A 20320-nucleotide genomic window follows, 5' to 3' on the forward strand; every position below is an offset into this window, starting at 1 on the left:
CCAAAACCATTCTTCATATTCATTTCTTAGTAGTACAAATTGATTGTGACTAGTGGCAAAAAATATTCCGAGATTGGTCCTGGCCACATTTCACAAAGGGGTACCACTATCAGAAATGTGAGATTTTCACTATTTCGATTAAAACGATCGTTAGTGCAAGAAAACTAATTTTTCTCTCAACGTGTCCAAGAGAAAAGTGATGCACAACGGTCTTGGCTAGGCCCCCGTGAAATTTCATGATCTTTGGAGATGTGTAGGTTGAGATTTTAACAGATAACTAACGAGTGTAAGAGTAAGGAAAAAACTTGTAAAAATTTCCCCTGAAAAGAAGAATATTTTCAATTAGGGGGCCATTTCAACAAATTTTAACCCAAAACCATTCTTCATATTCATTTCTTAGTAGTACAAATTGATTGTGACTAGTGGCAAAAAATATTCCGAGATTGGTCCAGGCCACATTTCACAAAGGGGTACCACTATCAGAAATGTGAGATTTTCACTATTTCGATTAAAACGATCGTTAGTGCAAGATAACTAATTTTTCTCTCAACGTGTCCAAGAGAAAAGTGATGCACAGCCGTCTTGGCTAGATGCCTGTGAAATTTCATGATCTTTGGAGATGTGTAGGTTGAGATTTTTAGAGATAACTAACGAGTGTAAGAGTAAGGAAAAAACTTGTTAAAATTTCCCCTGAAAAGAAGAATATTTTCAATTAGGGGGCCATTTCAACAAATTTTAACCCAAAACCATTCTTCATATTCATTTCTTAGTAGTACAAATTGATTGTGACTAGTGGCAAAAAATATTCCGAGATTGGTCCAGGCCACATTTCACAAAGGGGTACCACTATCAGAAATGTGAGATTTTCACTATTTCGATTAAAACGATCGTTAGTGCAAGAAAACTAATTTTTCTCTCAACGTGTCCAAGAGAAAAGTGATGCACAACGGTCTTGGCTAGGCCCCCGTGAAATTTCATGATCTTTGGAGATGTGTAGGTTGAGATTTTAACAGATAACTAACGAGTGTAAGAGTAAGGAAAAAACTTGTTAAAATTTCCCCTGAAAAGAAGAATATTTTCAATTAGGGGGCCATTTCAACAAATTTTAACCCAAAACCATTCTTCATATTCATTTCTTAGTAGTACAAATTGATTGTGACTAGTGGCAAAAAAAATTCCGAGATTGGTCCGGCCCACATTTCACAAAGGGGTACCACTATCAGAAATGTGAGATTTTCACTATTTCGATTAAAACGATCGTTAGTGCAAGATAACTAATTTTTCTCTCAACGTGTCCAAGAGAAAAGTGATGCACAACGGTCTTGGCTAGGCGCCCGTGAAATTTCATGATCTTTGGAGATGTGTAGGTTGAGATTTTAACAGATAACTAACGAGTGTAAGAGTAAGGAAAAAACTTGTTAAAATTTCCCCTGAAAAGAAGAATATTTTCAATTAGGGGGCCATTTCAACAAATTTTAACCCAAAACCATTCTTCATATTCATTTCTTAGTAGTACAAATTGATTGTGACTAGTGGCAAAAAATATTCCGAGATTGGTCCGGGCCACATTTCACAAAGGGGTACCACTATCAGAAATGTGAGATTTTCACTATTTCGATTAAAACGATCGTTAGTGCAAGATAACTAATTTTTCTCTCAACGTGTCCAAGAGAAAAGTGATGCACAACGGTCTTGGCTAGGCCCCCGTGAAATTTCATGATCTTTGGAGATGTGTAGGTTGAGATTTTAACAGATAACTAACGAGTGTAAGAGTAAGGAAAAAACTTGTAAAAATTTCCCCTGAAAAGAAGAATATTTTCAATTAGGGGGCCATTTCAACAAATTTTAACCCAAAACCATTCTTCATATTCATTTCTTAGTAGTACAAATTGATTGTGACTAGTGGCAAAAAATATTCCGAGATTGGTCCTGGCCACATTTCACAAAGGGGTACCACTATCAGAAATGTGAGATTTTCACTATTTCGATTAAAACGATCGTTAGTGCAAGAAAACTAATTTTTCTCTCAACGTGTCCAAGAGAAAAGTGATGCACAACGGTCTTGGCTAGGCCCCCGTGAAATTTCATGATCTTTGGAGATGTGTAGGTTGAGATTTTAACAGATAACTAACGAGTGTAAGAGTAAGGAAAAAACTTGTTAAAATTTCCCCTGAAAAGAAGAATATTTTCAATTAGGGGGCCATTTCAACAAATTTTAACCCAAAACCATTCTTCATATTCATTTCTTAGTAGTACAAATTGATTGTGACTAGTGGCAAAAAATATTCCGAGATTGGTCCGGCCACATTTCACAAAGGGGTACCACTATCGAAATGTGAGATTTTCACTATTTCGATTAAAACGATCGTTAGTGCAAGAAAACTAATTTTTCTCTCAACGTGTCCAAGAGAAAAGTGATGCACAACGGTCTTGGCTAGGCCCCCGTGAAATTTCATGATCTTTGGAGATGTGTAGGTTGAGATTTTAACAGATAACTAACGAGTGTAACAGTAAGGAAAAACTTGTTAAAATTTCCCCTGAAAAGAAGAATATTTTCAATTAGGGGGCCATTTCAACAAATTTTAACCCAAAACCATTCTTCATATTCATTTCTTAGTAGTACAAATTGATTGTGACTAGTGGCAAAAAATATTCCGAGATTGGTCCGGCCACATTTCACAAAGGGGTACCACTATCAGAAATGTGAGATTTTCACTATTTCGATTAAAACGATCGTTAGTGCAAGAAAACTAATTTTTCTCTCAACGTGTCCAAGAGAAAAGTGATGCACAACGGTCTTGGCTAGGCCCCCGTGAAATTTCATGATCTTTGGAGATGTGTAGGTTGAGATTTTTAGAGATAACTAACGAGTGTAAGAGTAAGGAAAAAACTTGTAAAAATTTCCCCTGAAAAGAAGAATATTTTCAATTAGGGGGCCATTTCAACAAATTTTAACCCAAAACCATTCTTCATATTCATTTCTTAGTAGTACAAATTGATTGTGACTAGTGGCAAAAAATATTCCGAGATTGGTCCGGGCCACATTTCACAAAGGGGTACCACTATCAGAAATGTGAGATTTTCACTATTTCGATTAAAACGATCGTTAGTGCAAGATAACTAATTTTTCTCTCAACGTGTCCAAGAGAAAAGTGATGCACAACGGTCTTGGCTAGGCCCCCGTGAAATTTCATGATCTTTGGAGATGTGTAGGTTGAGATTTTAACAGATAACTAACGAGTGTAAGAGTAAGGAAAAAACTTGTTAAAATTTCCCCTGAAAAGAAGAATATTTTCAATTAGGGGGCCATTTCAACAAATTTTAACCCAAAACCATTCTTCATATTCATTTCTTAGTAGTACAAATTGATTGTGACTAGTGGCAAAAAATATTCCGAGATTGGTCCTGGCCACATTTCACAAAGGGGTACCACTATCAGAAATGTGAGATTTTCACTATTTCGATTAAAACGATCGTTAGTGCAAGAAAACTAATTTTTCTCTCAACGTGTCCAAGAGAAAAGTGATGCACAACGGTCTTGGCTAGGCCCCCGTGAAATTTCATGATCTTTGGAGATGTGTAGGTTGAAACTAACGAGTGTAAGAGTAAGGAAAAAACTTGTAAAAATTTCCCCTGAAAAGAAGAATATTTTCAATTAGGGGGCCATTTCAACAAATTTTAACCCAAAACCATTCTTCATATTCATTTCTTAGTAGTACAAATTGATTGTGACTAGTGGCAAAAAATATTCCGAGATTGGTCGGGCCACATTTCACAAAGGGGTACCACTATCAGAAATGTGAGATTTTCACTATTTCGATTAAAACGATCGTTAGTGCAAGAAAATTAATTTTTCTCTCAACGTGTCCAAGAGAAAAGTGATGCACAACGGTCTTGGCTAGGCCCCCGTGAAATTTCATGATCTTTGGCGATGTGTAGGTTGAGATTTTAACAGATAACTAACGAGTGTAAGAGTAAGGAAAAAAGTTGTTAAAATTTCCCCTGAAAAGAAGAATATTTTCAATTAGGGGGCCATTTCAACAAATTTTAACCCAAAACCATTCTTCATATTCATTTCTTAGTAGTACAAATTGATTGTGACTAGTGGCAAAAAATATTCCGAGATTGGTCCTGGCCACATTTCACAAAGGGGTACCACTATCAGAAATGTGAGATTTTCACTATTTCGATTAAAACGATCGTTAGTGCAAGATAACTAATTTTTCTCTCAACGTGTCCAAGAGAAAAGTGATGCACAACGGTCTTGGCTAGGCCCCCGTGAAATTTCATGATCTTTGGAGATGTGTAGGTTGAGATTTTAACAGATAACTAACGAGTGTAAGAGTAAGGAAAAAACTTGTTAAAATTTCCCCTGAAAAGAAGAATATTTTCAATTAGGGGGCCATTTCAACAAATTTTAACCCAAAACCATTCTTCATATTCATTTCTTAGTAGTACAAATTGATTGTGACTAGTGGCAAAAAATATTCCGAGATTGGTCCTGGCCACATTTCACAAAGGGGTACCACTATCAGAAATGTGAGATTTTCACTATTTCGATTAAAATGATCGTTAGTGCAAGAAAACTAATTTTTCTCTCAACGTGTCCAAGAGAAAAGTGATGCACAACGGTCTTGGCTAGGCCCCCGTGAAATTTCATGATCTTTGGAGATGTGTAGGTTGAGATTTTAACAGATAACTAACGAGTGTAAGAGTAAGGAAAAAACTTGTTAAAATTTCCCCTGAAAAGAAGAATATTTTCAATTAGGGGGCCATTTCAACAAAATTTAACCCAAAACCATTCTTCATATTCATTTCTTAGTAGTACAAATTGATTGTGACTAGTGGCAAAAAATATTCCGAGATTGGTCCGGGCCACATTTCACAAAGGGGTACCACTATCAGAAATGTGAGATTTTCACTATTTCGATTAAAATGATCGTTAGTGCAAGATAACTAATTTTTCTCTCAACGTGTCCAAGAGAAAAGTGATGCACAACGGTCTTGGCTAGGCCCCAGTGAAATTTCATGATCTTTGGAGATGTGTAGGTTGAGATTTTAACAGATGACTAACGAGTGTAAGAGTAAGGAAAAGCTTGTAAAAATTTCCCCTGAAAAGAAGAATATTTTCAATTAGGGGGCCATTTCAACAAATTTTAACCCAAAACCATTCTTCATATTCATTTCTTAGTAGTACAAATTGATTGTGACTAGTGGCAAAAAATATTCGGAGATTGGTCCGGGCCACATTTCACAAAGGGGTACCACTATCAGAAATGTGAGATTTTCACTATTTCGATTAAAACGATCGTTAGTGCAAGAAAACTAATTTTTCTCTCAACGTGTCCAAGAGAAAAGTGATGCACAACGGTCTTGGCTAGGCCTCCGTGAAATTTCATGATCTTTGGAGATGTGTAGGTTGAGATTTTAACAGATAACTAACGAGTGTAAGAGTAAGGAAAAAACTTGTTAAAATTTCCCCTGAAAAGAAGAATATTTTCAATTAGGGGGCCATTTCAACAAATTTTAACCCAAAACCATTCTTCATATTCATTTCTTAGTAGTACAAATTGATTGTGACTAGTGGCAAAAAATATTCCGAGATTGGTCCGGGCCACATTTCACAAAGGGGTACCACTATCAGAAATGTGAGATTTTCACTATTTCGATTAAAACGATCGTTAGTGCAAGAAAACTAATTTTTCTCTCAACGTGTCCAAGAGAAAAGTGATGCACAACGGTCTTGGCTAGGCCCCCGTGAAATTTCATGATCTTTGGAGATGTGTAGGTTGAGATTTTAACGGATAACTAACGAGTGTAAGAGTAAGGAAAAAACTTGTTAAAATTTCTCCTGAAAAGAAGAATATTTTCAATTAGGGGGCCATTTCAACAAATTTTAACCCAAAACCATTCTTCATATTCATTTCTTAGTAGTACAAATTGATTGTGACTAGTGGCAAAAAATATTCCCAGATTGGTCCGGGCCACATTTCACAAAGGGGTATGTACCACTATCAGAAATGTGAGATTTTCACTATTTCGATTAAAACGATCGTTAGTGCAAGAAAACTAATTTTTCTCTCAACGTGTCCAAGAGAAAAGTGATGCACAACGGTCTTGGCTAGGCCCCCGTGAAATTTCATGATCTTTGGAGATGTGTAGGTCGAGATTTTAACCGAAAACTAATGTGTGTAAGAGTAAGGAAAAAACTTGTTAAATTTACCCTTGAAAAGAAGAATATTTTCAATTAAGGGGCCATTTCAATAAATTTTGACCCAAAACAAATTTTCACATTCACATCTTAGTAGTACGATTTCTTTGTTACTAATGGCAAAAAATATTTCGAGATTCGTCTGGACCACATTTCACAAAGGGGTACCACTATCAGAAATGAGTGATTTTCACTATTTCGATTAAAATGATCGTTAGTGCAAGAAAACTAATTTTTCCCTCAACGTATCCAGGAGAAAAGTCATGCACAACGATCATGGCTTTGTCACCGTGAAATTTCACGATTTTTGGAGATGTGTAGGGTGAGATTTTAACAGAAAACTAATGTGTGTAAGAGTAAGGAAAAAACTTGTTAAAATTTCCCCTGAAAAGAAGAATATTTTCAATTAGGGGGCCATTTCAACAAATTTTAACCCAAAACCAATCTTCATATTCATTTCTTAGTAGTACAAATTCGTTGTGACTAGTGGCAAAAAATATTCCGAGATTGGTCCGGGCCACATTTCACAAAGGGGTACCACTATCAGAAATGTGAGATTTTCACTATTTCGATTAAAATGATCGTTAGTGCAAGATAACTAATTTTTCTCTCAACGTGTCCAAGAGAAAAGTGATGCACAACGGTCTTGGCTTTGTCATCGTGAAATTTCACGATTTTTGGAAATGTGTAGGGTGAGATTTTAACCGAAAACTAACGTATGTAAGAGTAAGGAAAAAACTTGTTAAAATTTCCCCTGAAAAGAAGAATATTTTCAATTAGGGGCCATTTCAAAAAATTTAAACCCAAAACAAATCTTCATATTCATTTCTTAGTAGTACAAATTCGTTGTGACTAGTGGCAAAAAATATTCCGAGATTGGTCCGGGCCACATTTCACAAAGGGGTACCACTATCAGAAATGTGAGATTTTCACTATTTCGATTAAAATGATCGTTAGTGCAAGATAACTAATTTTTCTCTCAACGTGTCCAAGAGAAAAGTGATGCACAACGGTCTTGGCTAGGCGCCCGTGAAATTTCATGATCTTTGGAGATGTGTAGGTTGAGATTTTAACAGATAACTAACGAGTGTAAGAGTAAGGAAAAAACTTGTTAAAATTTCCCCTGAAAAGAAGAATATTTTAAATTAGGGGGCCATTTCAAAAAATTTTAACCCAAAACAAATCTTCATATTCACGTCTTAGTAGTACAAATTCGTTGTGACTAGTGGCAAAAAATATTCCGAGATTGGTCCAGGCCACATTTCACAAAGGGTACCACTATCAGAAATGTGAGATTTTCACTATTTCAATAAAAATGATCGTTAGTGCAAGAATATTAATTTTTATCTGAACGTGTCCAAGAGAAAAGTTATGCACAATGGTCTTGGCTTTGTCACCGTGAAATTTCACAATTTTTGGAGATGTGTAGGCTGAGATTTTAACAGAAAACTAACGTATGTAAGAGTAAGGAAAAAACTTGTTAAAATTTCCCCTGAATAGAAGAATATTTTCAATTAGGGGCCATTTCAACAAATTTTAACCCAAAAACAATCTTCATACTCACGTCTTAGTAGTACAAATTCGTTGTGACTAGTGGAAAAAAATATTCTGAGATTGGTCTGGGCCACATTTCACAAAGGGGTACCACTATCATAAATGTGAGATTTTCACTATTTCGATTAAAATGACCATTAGTGCAAGAAAACTAATTTTTCTCGAAACGTGTCCAAGAGAAAAGTGATGCACAACGGTCTTGGCTTGGTCCTGTGAAATTTCACGAATTTTGGAGATTTTTACGGTTAGATTTTAACAGAAAACTTACGTGTGTAAGAGTATGGAAAAAACTTGTTAAAATTTACCCTGAAAAGAAGAATATTTTCAAATAGGGGGCCATTTCAACAAATTTTAACCCAAAACCAATCTTTATATTCACGTCTTAGTAGTACGAATTCGTTGTGGCTAGTGGCGAAAAATATTCCGAGATTGGTCCGGGCCACATTTCACAAAGGGGTACCACTATCAGAAATGTGAGATTTTCACTATTTCGATTAAAATGATCGTTAGTGGAAGAAAACTAATTTTTCTCTCAACGTGTCCAAGAGAAAAGTAATGCACAACGGTCTTGGCTTGGTCCCCGTGAAATTTCACGATTTTTGGAGATGTGTACAGTTAGATTTTTATAGAAAACTAACGTGTGTAAGAGTATGGAAAAAACTTGTTAAAATTTACCCTGAAAAGAAGAATATTTTCAAATAGGGGGCCATTTCAACAAATTTTAACCCAAAACAAATCTTCATATTCACGTCTTAGTAGTACGAATTCGTTGTGGCTAGTGGCGAAAAGTATTCCGAGATTGGTCAGGGCCACATTTCACAAAGGGGTACCACTATCAGAAATGTGAGATTTTCACTATTTCGATTAAAATGATCGTTAGTGCAAGAAAACTAATTTTTCTCTCAACGTGTCCAAGAGAAAATTGATGCACAACAGTCTTGGCTTTGTCACCCTGAAATTTCACAATTTTTGGAGATGTGTAGGGTGAGATTTTAACGGAAAACTAACGTGTGTAAGAGTAAGGAAAAGACTTGTTAAAATTTCCCCTGAAAAGAAGAATATTTTCAATTAGGGGGCCATTTCAACAAATTTTAACCCAAAACCAATCTTCATATTCACGTCTTAGTAGTACAAATTCGTTGTGACTAGTGGCAAAAAATATTCCGAGATTGGTCCAGACCACATTTCACAAAGGGGTATCACTATCAGAAATGTGAGATTTTCACAATTTCGATTAAAATGATCGTTAGTGCAAGAAAACAAATTTTTCTCTCATCGTGTGCAATTAAAAAGTGATGCACAACGGTATTGGCTTCGTCCCTGGAAAATTTCACGATTTTTTGAGATGTGTAGGATGAGATTTTAACAGAAAACTAACGAGTGTAAGAGTAAGGAAAAAACTTATTAAAATTTCCCCTGAGAAGAAGAATCTTTTCATTTTTTGAATTAGGGGGCCATTTCAACCAATTTTTACCCGAAACCAATTTTCATATTCACGTCTTAGTAGAACGAATTCATTGTTTCTAGTGGCAAAAAATATTCTGAGATTTGTTCGGGCCACATTTCAGCAAGAGGTACCACTATCAGAAATGTGAGATTTTAACAATTTCGATTAAAATGATCATTAGTGCATGAAAACAAATTTTTCTCTCAACGTGTGCAAAAGAAAAGTGATGCACAACGTTCTTGGCTTCGTCCCCGTGAGATTTCACGATTTTTGGAGATGTGTAGGGTGAGATTTTAACAGAACACTAACGAGTGTAAGAGTAAGGAAAAATTTGTTAAAATTTACAATGAAAAAGAAAAGAATATTTTCAATTTTTGAATTATGGGGCCATTTTAACCAATTTTAACGCGAAACCAATCTTCATATTCACGTCTTAGTAGTACGAAATTATTGTGACTAGAGGCAAAAAATATTATGAGATGGGTCCAGGCCACATTTCACAAAGGGGTACCACTATCAGAAATGTGAGATTTTCACTATTTCGATTAAAATGATTGTTAGTGCATGAAAACAACTATTTCTCTGAAAGTGTCCAATAGAAAAGTATTGCACAACGGTCTTGACTTCGTCCCCGTGAAATTTCAAGATTTTTTGAGATGTGTAGGTTGAGATTTTAATAGAACACTAACGAGTTTAAGAGTAACGAAAAAACTTGTTAAAATTTACCCTGAAAAGAAGAATATTTTCAATTTTTGAATTAGGTGGTCATTTTAACCAATTTTAACACAAAACCAATCTTCATATTCACATCTTCGTAGTACAAAATCATTGTGACTAGTGTCAAAAAATATTCCGAGATGGGTCCGGGCAACATTTCACAAAGGGGTACAACCATCAAAAATGTGCGATTTTAACTATTTCAATTTAAATGATTGTTAGTGCATGAAAACTACTTTTTCTTTAAAAGTGTCCAATAGTAAAAAGATGTACAACGGTCTTTGCTTCTTCTCCCTGAAATTTTATGATTTTTGGAGATGTGTAGGGTGAGATTTTAACAGACCACTAACGAGTGTAAGAATAAGGAAAAAACTAGTTAAACTTTACCCTGAAAAGAAGAATATTTTCAATGTTTGAATTAGGGGGCCATTTTAACGCAAAATCAATCTTTATATTTACGTCTTAGCAGTACATATTCATTGTGACTAGTGGTAAAAAATATTCTGAGATTGGTCCGTGCCACATTTCACAAAGGGGTACCACTATCAGAAATGTGAGATTTTCCTATAGCATAGCCGAAACCCTATCCCTCTCTTTCTCTCTTCATATTTTCATACCTTGAGTGATAGAGTGAGTGCCCACACACATCAAGTTGGTCCTAAATCATAGTATGTGAGATTGTGAAGAATCCAATCAACAAGAAGGAGAATTGGGGTCAGATCTTGGTGATACTCTGCTGCAAAAAGGATACAAGGGTTAGAGATCTGAGCGGAAGGAGTCATTTAATTCCGCTGCATCCACTGTAAGGTTTCTTAAACTTTATATGTGTTTAAATTACATTGTTTTAGAAATTCATATTAGGATGTTAAATAACATACATGGTAGTATATCTAGATCCTGGTAAAATAATTCCAACAAAAAACTTGTTAAAATTTACCCTGAAAAGAAGAGTATTTTCAATTTTTGAATTAGGGGGCCATTTTAACAAATTTTGACGCGAAACCAATCTTTATATTCACGTCTTAGTAGTACGAATTTATTGTGACTAGTGGCAAAAAATATTCCGAGATTGGTCCGGGCCACATTTCACAAAGGGGTACCAGTATTAGAAATGTGAGATTTTCACTATTTCGATTAAATTGATTGTTAGTGCATGAAAGTTACTTTTTCTCTCAACGTGTCCAATAGAAAAGTGATGCCCAACGGCCTTGGCTTCGTCTTCGTGAAATTTCACTATTTTTTGAGATGTGTAGGGTGAGATTTTAACTGAATACTCTAGGTTTTTGGGGTTTTAAGCCCAGGTGTTGCGACCTTGTTCTTGGGTGCTGCGGTGCCCATGGGCCTAAAACAACAAGGGATCTTCTCTGTAAGGGCGTGCCGCGGCGCCCTCGCGGTGCTAATTTCCTTTTAATCTTGAATTTTCGTAAACTTGTTTTGACCATAACTTTTGACTCGAAACTCTGTTTTGGATGTTCTTTATATCGTTGCAAAGCTCGTGACAAGCTCTATTATTTGGTCCAGAGTTAGAGTCCTTAATGTGAATAATTATGTTATGAGATTGGGGATTAACCCTATTTTGTTTTAAATTTGGGATTTGTGACTAGGAATACTGGCATTTGCTCGGAATCATCTGTGGATTAGAAATTCTCCTCATACTTTAAAATTTAGATAAGAAAGTGAACCTTGTACATAGAGTATAGCATGGTGGTACACTTGTATGTTATGTGAATACTTAGTTAGAAATGTGGGTTAGGATTATTACCCTAAAGTTTCTACAGCTATGCATGCAATATATGAATTAATTGAGTTTATGTAAAAGGTTAAGCAAGTAAGGCATAACTAATTGATTATGTGTTAAGAGTTATGCGACCATGGCGTAACTAGGTTAGACTTGGTAACAAAACTTAGAAAAACCCTAATAAGGCCTCGTATAGTGAATAGATGTGTGAGTGTAACATGTAGTGTCTATACAATATAGACTTAGGATGTGGTGGTATCATTGTAAGTGCGGTGGCGTGTTATATTAGTGCGGTGACACAATAATCTATGCAGTGGCATATTAAGTTTGATATGTATGCTATATGTTATATTTGCGTTTGATTATGCTTTCTTGTTGGACTTTCACTCATGGGTGATCTATTTTGCAAGCAAGGGTAAAGCAGTATCGGGTCAGCGATGAGTTGGAGGATTTTGAAGATGAATTGTACATGTTTCGGCCAAGCTAGACTACAAGGTTTGAGTCCTATATGGGAGATTGTATAGAAATCTAATTTTGCTGCTTAGGTTGGCTTACATGTAAACAACTTCTATTTTTTGAAAAAGAATTTTATTGTGATTATATTATTTTATTTTAAATTAAAGATTGTTATTATTATTACAAATTGTTTTGTTATTTAAGTTAAATTGTTTTTATTCACTTACTTTATTAGACTCCAATTAACGGGATTAGCACAATGTAATCATAACACGTAGTGTTCCTTTAAATAGAACGTTACATCCTCATAGACACCTTCTCGGTCACTCTTTCGCATCCGACGAAGCATGTTGCAAGTTCTTGTAAGTTGATCAAACCTCCATCCAACATATTAATCTCAACTGCAGATTCTTAAATGAAGAGATAGTCAGTTCAGAGATGGAGTTTTGGGTATACTAAATTCCTTTTAAATTTATTTGCAGAAAAGTCCTTCGTATAATGTTATTAACACTTTTTCCCTCCAATTCGAGATGAAGAGAGTGGTTTATCTCAGGAAGAGACACTACAGAACTGTTAACAAAATGAGCAAAAAAAAAACTTCTGGTTCTTTAGAAGACAAAAAAATGGGCCAAAAAGGCATGAACTAGAACACCCATACATACCAATGATTGATGCTATTTGCTAACACTTTATATCAACAAAGAAATACTACTGTAATTGGTTATTATGTTCTGGTAACTTAATAATACCAAAAAGATTACATCCACAAACCAAAATTCTTCTACAAAGCTTGGAATTACATTTATATTATATCAAGCCCTCCTCCTAGGCCTAGCTCATGATTTAAGAGTTGATAACTATATTAATCAACTTCCTACAATGAATCAATGCATTTGTAATATGTTTGTATTGTACTGAGTTTACTTTAAATCCATTTTATGCTGACACTCCTGTAGCTTCCATTGGTATCAAAAACAAAAACACAATCGGAATGAGAGTGCACAACACTTGAATGACCATCCCCAAAAGGAGGTTGTCAAAAGAACCCGATGATATGTTCAAAATCGAAGCCAAACTTGCTCCCATGAACGACCCCAATGTCGATCCTAAGTTGTTTATTGACATGAATAGAGCAAATAAGGTTCCTTCAATTCCAGGTGGGCACAGCTGCCCCGATAAGATCAGAAACGGCATAAACCTGCAGAGTTCGTTCATCGAAACACCAAGCTCAAAATGGTGAGGAAAATTATTGGGTAAAAGAGTGGGATGAGTAAGATTATATGATCAGTTTCACTTACTTAAATTGATTGACTGCATCAGTTAGAGCAGATCCACAAAGCACCATTATCCTATCCGATATTCCAAAGACCAAATTTAACCGAGACACTAAAACAACATCGAGCAGACCCAATACAGTCAAACCAATATGAGCCCACCTAAACAAGAATCAAGGTGAAGATGTTATCACCAGAATTTAATCCATGTAAAAATGAAAACGAAACCATTCTCGTTTTATCTTACATGAGGATTCTTCTTAACTTCATGGTCTTTAAGTACTGATTATAAGCAAATGTTCCTATCATTAGACCCAACCATCCAAGAACTCGTGCAGTCCCCAAGAACGATGCATCCAAGTTCAAGAACTCAGTCTGATAATAGAACATGACTGTTGAGAGATTCGGGACTGCTACATGTGCCAGAAAAAACCAAGCCATTGGTCTGACCTTCCCAACAGAAAAATAAATTAAGTGTCATAATGAATAAAAATAAATGAAAATGACCCTTATTAATTACCTGAAAATGATTGGTTTTCCAAAAGCACAACACAAGCTATAAGCTGCAGATTTTAGCGAGTGGAACCACGACGATACTAAGGAATCAACCTTTACAACATTCTCGAGTTCAGTAGAGATAACTGCTGCTACTGCTTTATTGTCCTTTTGACTCTTTTTTCTTCTGAAAGTACTGCTGCTGGATTTCTTGTCCAAGAAATCATCTCCGTCCATAGAGCTACTATTCCCGTTTGCCTTGCTGGAGTTTTCCAAGGTAGATGAGTCAAGAACTTTACTGCTTACAGAATTCTCCTTAACCAAGCCACATGATAACAGCTGCAGGGATGGTAATATAGCAAACAGAAGAAATATTGTATCAATCTTGAAGTTAGTTAATGCATATCCTCCTGACAAACTCCCACATATACCACCAAAAGCCATTGCCAACCAAGACATTGACTGTAGATCTCCAGCAAATGAAGCCCTGATCAAGAAACATGTTTGAGATATGAACTACAACTGTTATACTTTCTCAGAGGTAGCAAAAAGAAACTTATTCTACTAATGTACCTCTCGAATCTTACTGCCTCGGCAATCATTGCATCAATAACTACATCAGCCATGGCCGAGCCAAAGTTTTGCACTGTTAAGAGAGATGTGAGGTGCCAGCTGGAACTTCTAACGCTTTCATTAAGCCCTAGTACAAGCCATGGTACGAGAGAGAAGACAGTTGATATAATTAAATATGGAACCCTTTTTCTTCCTTTAATTGGTATACAATCTGAGATTATTCTGCAAATGAGCAATACAATCAGAAACATGTCAATTGCTAACTCCACCCTATGCCTTCAATTTCACACTCTTTCAAGATTAGTTAATGACACATTGTAAACGAATCGACACAATTCTTGTTTGTACATAAATTGAGAACAAAACCATGTTATTATATAGTTTAAAAAAAACCAAAAAAATGTTCTCAGCACATATATTTGTGTTAGTTCTGTATCACAAGAAAGCAAGGAAACATTTATACCCGTATAATGGTTTAATGCTCCATGGAAAAAATGCTACTGAAAAAACAAATTGAGAAACTGAAGGTGTTAACTTAAGCCCATCTTTTAGTTGGTAAGAAACTGCTGTCCATACAAACGATCTAAACCCCTGTTAACACAACACAAAACATAATATGATTATGATTATGATTAATTATGATATAGAGATAGAAGCACAATTATCCAACTACAAAAATGAAAAGTAAACTAATTTGAAATATTAATGGCATTATAAGTAATCTAAACATTTAGCCAAACAATTTTCCTTATCTCCCTCCATGAATGAAAAAAGATCACTGAAATAATCATTTGATTAATTAAATTGAAAGGAAATGCCACTTTTACAGATATTTTTAATCATATTTCAAAGTTGATTATATGGTATGGTACATTCAGCTTCAAATTCAACGTAATAACACAAACAATCTTCATCAAATTTAAAAAATAAACTCCCAAAGTCAAAATAGGAAAATCGACATGATTAAAATCGTAATAAGCATTGAAATTCATGAAAAATGTATTGAAATTCATCAAAATCGTAATATGAACCTGCGTAAAGTAGATCAAGCAGACGAGCCAAAGAAAGGAAGCCCCAAATGCAGTTCGCATCTGAGTCAGCCATTGTAGCATTTTGGGCGAGCTCTTCTTCTTCTTCTTCTTCCTCTTCTTCTACAGATCCATATAATATTAATAATGCTTCTTTCAATTCAATTTCAATGGCGGAAAATAGAAAGAGTTGTCTTCTCTTTTCTTCTCTTAAACGGTATTTTGGGCGCTAAAACTATTGGACGATTATGCCATCGCTGACCCAAGCTAATTGCACTTTTTCCCTTATGGGCATTTTCGTCACTTACGACGAACTATGAACACGTCCACTGGCCCAACTAAATCTTGCCACCTCATCAGCTGGGACCCACTCAACCATAGAAACTAAAACGAAGGTTTTTTGACCAATTTTTTATATTCACTCACCCTATAGTCTCTAAACCCTATACCACTTCCACTAGTTCTTCAATGTAAGTTTAAGAAGAGATTTCAAATTGGATTGCAATTTAGATTTACATCTTAACGGAGCATTGTTCTTCGCAACTTATTTGGTTAGCGATATAATATTGTTATTGGATATCACTACTGTTTAATATTTTCTAGATGTATTATTTTGTAAAGAGCATTGCTATTGGGCATCAGTGGTGCCTAGCACCTTCTAGATGTGTCGACTTGCAATTGGCTAGCGATACTCTATAAAAATTATTATATTAAACTATATGGGACCCGATACTTAATTGCACCAATAGCGATATTGACACGTAGGAGGGTGCTAGGCACCAGTGGTGCCCTTTAGCATTTCTCTTTTGTAATTGATTAACCATATTGTTTAAAAATTATTACATTAAATAATATGAAATTTGATATTTAATTGCACTAATAGCGATTAACACGAAAAAGGTACTAAGCACCACTACTGCATTTCAGAAAGCTAATTAGGAATTTTATCCCCCGAATTTCGACATATACCAAATCATGCCCCTGAACTTTTAAGGTCATTAAAAATGTCCTCTGAACTATTGAGATTGTTAGATTTAAGAATTTTTGTCTAAATTTAGTAAAAAAAAAAAGTCTAACATGGATGAATGTTCAGAGAACATGATTTAGTATATATTAAAGTTTGAGGAGCATGATTTGGTAGATATCAAAGTCTAGGTAGTACATAAACAATCACTGAAATAGTAAAATTAAATGAAATTAAACAAAAGTCCTTAAATCTAACAATTTCAATAATTCAGAAAAAAAATTTATCGGTTAGAAAAGTTCAGAGGGCATGATTTGGTACATGTTAAAATTTAAGGGATAAAAATCCTAATGAGTCTTTCAGAAATACTAAAAAATACTCATGGTACCTAGCACACTTGTAAAGTGTTATATCGTTATTAGTTTAATTCAATATTGAGTTCCACTTATTTTACTTTTATAAAAATTATAAAAAAACAGCTAGTCGATTATAAAACGTCACCTCATAACGGTATTAATAACAATTATCTAAATTAAATTATGTAAAACTTATAATTGCACTAATAATAATATAACAGGTAGTTTCTTTCATTCCTCTTTTTTTCCTACTCAATTCTCAATGTAATAGTTAAGTAAGTTCATTCAAGATTGAAAATTAAAAAATAAATAAATAAGCTATGGGACATGAGATTGTACCTCTCCCCTTTTTTGGATTTCAACTATAAACTTTGACAATTTAATTTAATGTCCTAGAAAATACAACATCCACATTGGAATTGGATAATAATAATAATAATAATAATACATAACAGAACACAAGCACAAGCACACTTGAGTTGAGTTCACCTTAATCTATACCGATAACCTTTGCTATTGTTAGGCTTCCTGCTATCCAAGATACCACCAAGAGTGGCCAATGCATCATGAAATTTACGTATGTTAAGGAACCCTCTAATCATACCAACTTCAATCTCAGACAGCTTTGCTTTCTCCATCACTATATCCACAAGCTTAACTAAGGTATCTTCCATAGACAAAGCACAAAGTCCATCAGCAAGCAAAACAAACGATGACAACTCAGGTATGAATCCTCTATCTGTCATCTCAATCACAAAATCAACAGCTTCACCAATTGGTCCTCCGCCATTACAAAGACCCCGAAACACAATCTTGTACGATATAGCATCCGGGGGATCGCCTTTTTCCATCATTTCCCTGAAGAATCTCATGGCTTCTTTCACTCTCTTCCTTCTAAACAATGCTTGTATTACAGGGTTGTAAGCCTGTGGAGTTAGAACCATACCCTTCATCTGAATAGTTCTAAGGAGTCTACTTGCTACCTCAACTCTACCAGCTTTACACAAACCCCCAATAAGTGTCCCATAAGTGACAATGTCTGGTTCACAGCCATTTGAAGTCATGTTTTGAACAATGTCTGCAGCTTTTTTGATATCTCCATTCCTGCAAAAATATGTGAGAAGTGAATTGTAAGTGAACTTGTCAGGGACTAAACCTTCCATTATCATCTGATCCATTAACTGAGATGCATCTTCCACTCTCCTGTTCTGACAAAGCCCATCAATGAGAGTGTTGTATGTCACTGCATCTCTTGAAATCCCTTGAATTTCCATGTCATCAAATATCTCCTCAGCTTCTTCTATCCTTTTGTTTTTGCAAAGCCCATCAATCAAAGTATTGTATATAACAACATTTCTAGCACAATCACTTGATTCCATTTCCTTAAGCAAGTTCAAAGCTTCCTTAATTTTCCCTTTAGAACAATGGCTGTCAATCAACATATTGTAAGTAAACTCATCAGGCTGGCAACCTTTCTCCTTCATCTCCTCAAACAGTTCCATTGCGAGGTCGTGTTTCCCGGTCAAGCAGAGGCCTTGAATAAGAGAGTTGAAGGTGCAAGCATCAGGTAAAATCCCTTTGGTAGTAAGAGCAAAAGCAAGCTCAGTTGCCTCTTTGACCTTGTTCTCCTTACACAAGGCACTAATCAAAGTGTTATAAGTGACAGTGTTGGGGAAACAATCCCTTGAAACCATTTGATTGAGAACTTCCACAGCCTCATCAACCTCACCCAATTTGCATAGCCCAGATATCAAGGAATTGTATGTATAAACATCAGGATCAAAACCCTCCTGAAGCATCACATCCATGATCTCCAGGGCTTGCTTAACATGGCCAGACCTGCATAAACCATTCACCAAAGTATTGAAAGTAAAGTGATCAGGTTGGAAGCCTCTCCTCTTGGCCATCTCCTGAATGAAACTCAGAGCTTCATCAATCCTACCCTCTTTGCAAAAACCATTGATCAAGACATTGACAGTGACATTAGTACAAGAACAGCCAGACTCAAGCATTTGGTCCTTGATTCTTAAAGCAGCTCTCATATCACCTTCTTCAATGTAACCCTGCATAATGGTAGTGAATGTGATCTCATCAGGAGAAAGACCATAACTGGGCATCTCCTCCATCATCAGAATGGCAGGCCTAATCTGATGAGCCTTACAAAGAGCCTTAATCAAGACATTAAAAGTGGAAACATCTGGCTTAATCTTTCTACTAACCATACCAGAATGAGCAGTTTCAACAAGTTTGAGCTTGTTTGCCTCCACAAGAAGATTCAACAGAGAATTATAAAAATGGGTATCTGGTTTGACCCCAAACTCATCCTCCATGAGCGAGATAAGACCCAAGATTTCATCGTAAAACTCGAAGTGGGCATAGCTCTCGATGAAAATCAAGAAGGTGGCTTTATCGAGTGGGCAAGAGGTGCGGTGGTTGTTCTTCATATCGAGAAGGAGATTGGTCATGGAGTCGAAAGAACCAACCTTTGCAAGCTTGCGAAGAAGCTCGTGGTAGATGGAGGTAGTGGGTGAGAAATTAGGCTGCTTGGAGGCCCAGTCGAAAATTCGAAGGGCGGAGGACTCGTCATTCTGGCGACGAAGGGTGTCGAGAAGCTGCTTGGAGGTGAAATCAGGAGGGAGGGGTTGATGTTGTTGAGACTGAGAGAAAGAATTGGGAGTTAAGTTGAAGGAGGAGCGGTGGTTGAGATTGAGAGAGTGAGGAAGAGACCAAGGACAGCACTTGAGAGAGAGACCAGAGAAAGAAGCCATGGATGATGGATGAACCTTCACCTCAGCTCAGCTCAGCTCAGCTCAGATGAGAAAATCATAAGCATGTCCAACAAGAGAACTGTGTCTTCAGTTCACTCTTCACTTGAGAATATCTGTATCAACAACGAAATGGCCAGGGAAGGGAAGAAGACAGTAGTAACAGCTGCCTTTTCTACATTTTATTATAGATAAGCCCATTTTAAGGAAGAAATAGCAAAACCTATATTTTCAGTTTTATATAACTATTTTTTAAATTTAACCTTATATGTATTTATTAGGCTAAAATTTATCCCTTAATCATTAGTGTATCAATATTATTAGATTATATCACTCATTTCTCTCTCTCTCCATTCTTGCTCACTCTCTTTAACAGATCGAATCGCCGTAACCAGTGTCACTATCCAAGACTATCGTCGCCACTACTGCCACCATCCAACACCACCTCCACCATCCAAGAACACTCAATCAACTTAAAAACCAATTAAACCAACCCTCTCGACTCCATTTCAATCCTTTCGAGCCCACCTCAATATCCATCCTCAACCGTGAACAGAGAAACCACCGCCACGAATGGAGACCACAAACAGAGAGAGCACGAATGAGAAGACGTTCTCTGTAATTTTTAGTTTTTTTTTTTATTTTTTTGAGTCGGTTCGATAGTGTCCGATATAGGTTTGATAGGAGGTTCTAAAATTTAAGTTTTTGAGGTTGATGGAGAAGGTCCGATAGTAGTCCAATA

General features: G+C 35.9%; 2 protein-coding genes across 2 annotated transcripts; both read right to left on the reverse strand.

The window, feature by feature from the left end:
• Window positions 1-12817: 12817 nt before the first annotated feature.
• Window positions 12818-15719, reverse strand: LOC115711655 (probable folate-biopterin transporter 4). Its single transcript, XM_030640027.2, has 7 exons — window positions 15497-15719; window positions 14929-15056; window positions 14466-14687; window positions 13918-14379; window positions 13645-13842; window positions 13422-13559; window positions 12818-13321 (listed from the first exon to the last, which is right to left on the reverse strand). Exons 1-7 carry the CDS (start codon window positions 15575-15577, stop codon window positions 13060-13062), a joined length of 1491 nt encoding a protein of 496 aa, XP_030495887.2. The 5' UTR covers window positions 15578-15719; the 3' UTR covers window positions 12818-13059.
• A 1304-nt stretch (window positions 15720-17023) lies between these two features.
• On the reverse strand, window positions 17024-19816 carry LOC115709660 (pentatricopeptide repeat-containing protein At3g53700, chloroplastic). The gene has a single exon (XM_030637818.2). The coding sequence runs from the start codon at window positions 19579-19581 to the stop codon at window positions 17299-17301; it is 2283 nt and encodes a 760-aa protein (XP_030493678.2). The 5' UTR covers window positions 19582-19816; the 3' UTR covers window positions 17024-17298.
• Window positions 19817-20320: the final 504 nt, after the last annotated feature.

The sequence above is a fragment of the Cannabis sativa genome, chromosome 3 (genome assembly GCF_029168945.1).
Source record: "Cannabis sativa cultivar Pink pepper isolate KNU-18-1 chromosome 3, ASM2916894v1, whole genome shotgun sequence".
Classification (NCBI taxonomy): domain Eukaryota; kingdom Viridiplantae; phylum Streptophyta; class Magnoliopsida; order Rosales; family Cannabaceae; genus Cannabis; species Cannabis sativa.

Excerpts from the sequence above, each read along its gene's own strand:
- LOC115711655 (XM_030640027.2), bottom strand. The coding sequence starts at position 15,577 with ATGCTACAATGGCTGACTCAGATGCGAACTGCATTTGGGGCTTCCTTT. Across the intron at positions 14,688-14,928 it reads AGCATTAAACCATTATACGG|AATAATCTCAGATTGTATAC; the intron begins GTATAAATGTTT and ends GCTCATTTGCAG. Across the intron at positions 13,560-13,644 it reads AAGTTAAGAAGAATCCTCAT|GTGGGCTCATATTGGTTTGA; the intron begins GTAAGATAAAAC and ends ATTCTTGTTTAG.
- LOC115709660 (XM_030637818.2), bottom strand. The coding sequence starts at position 19,581 with ATGGCTTCTTTCTCTGGTCTCTCTCTCAAGTGCTGTCCTTGGTCTCTT.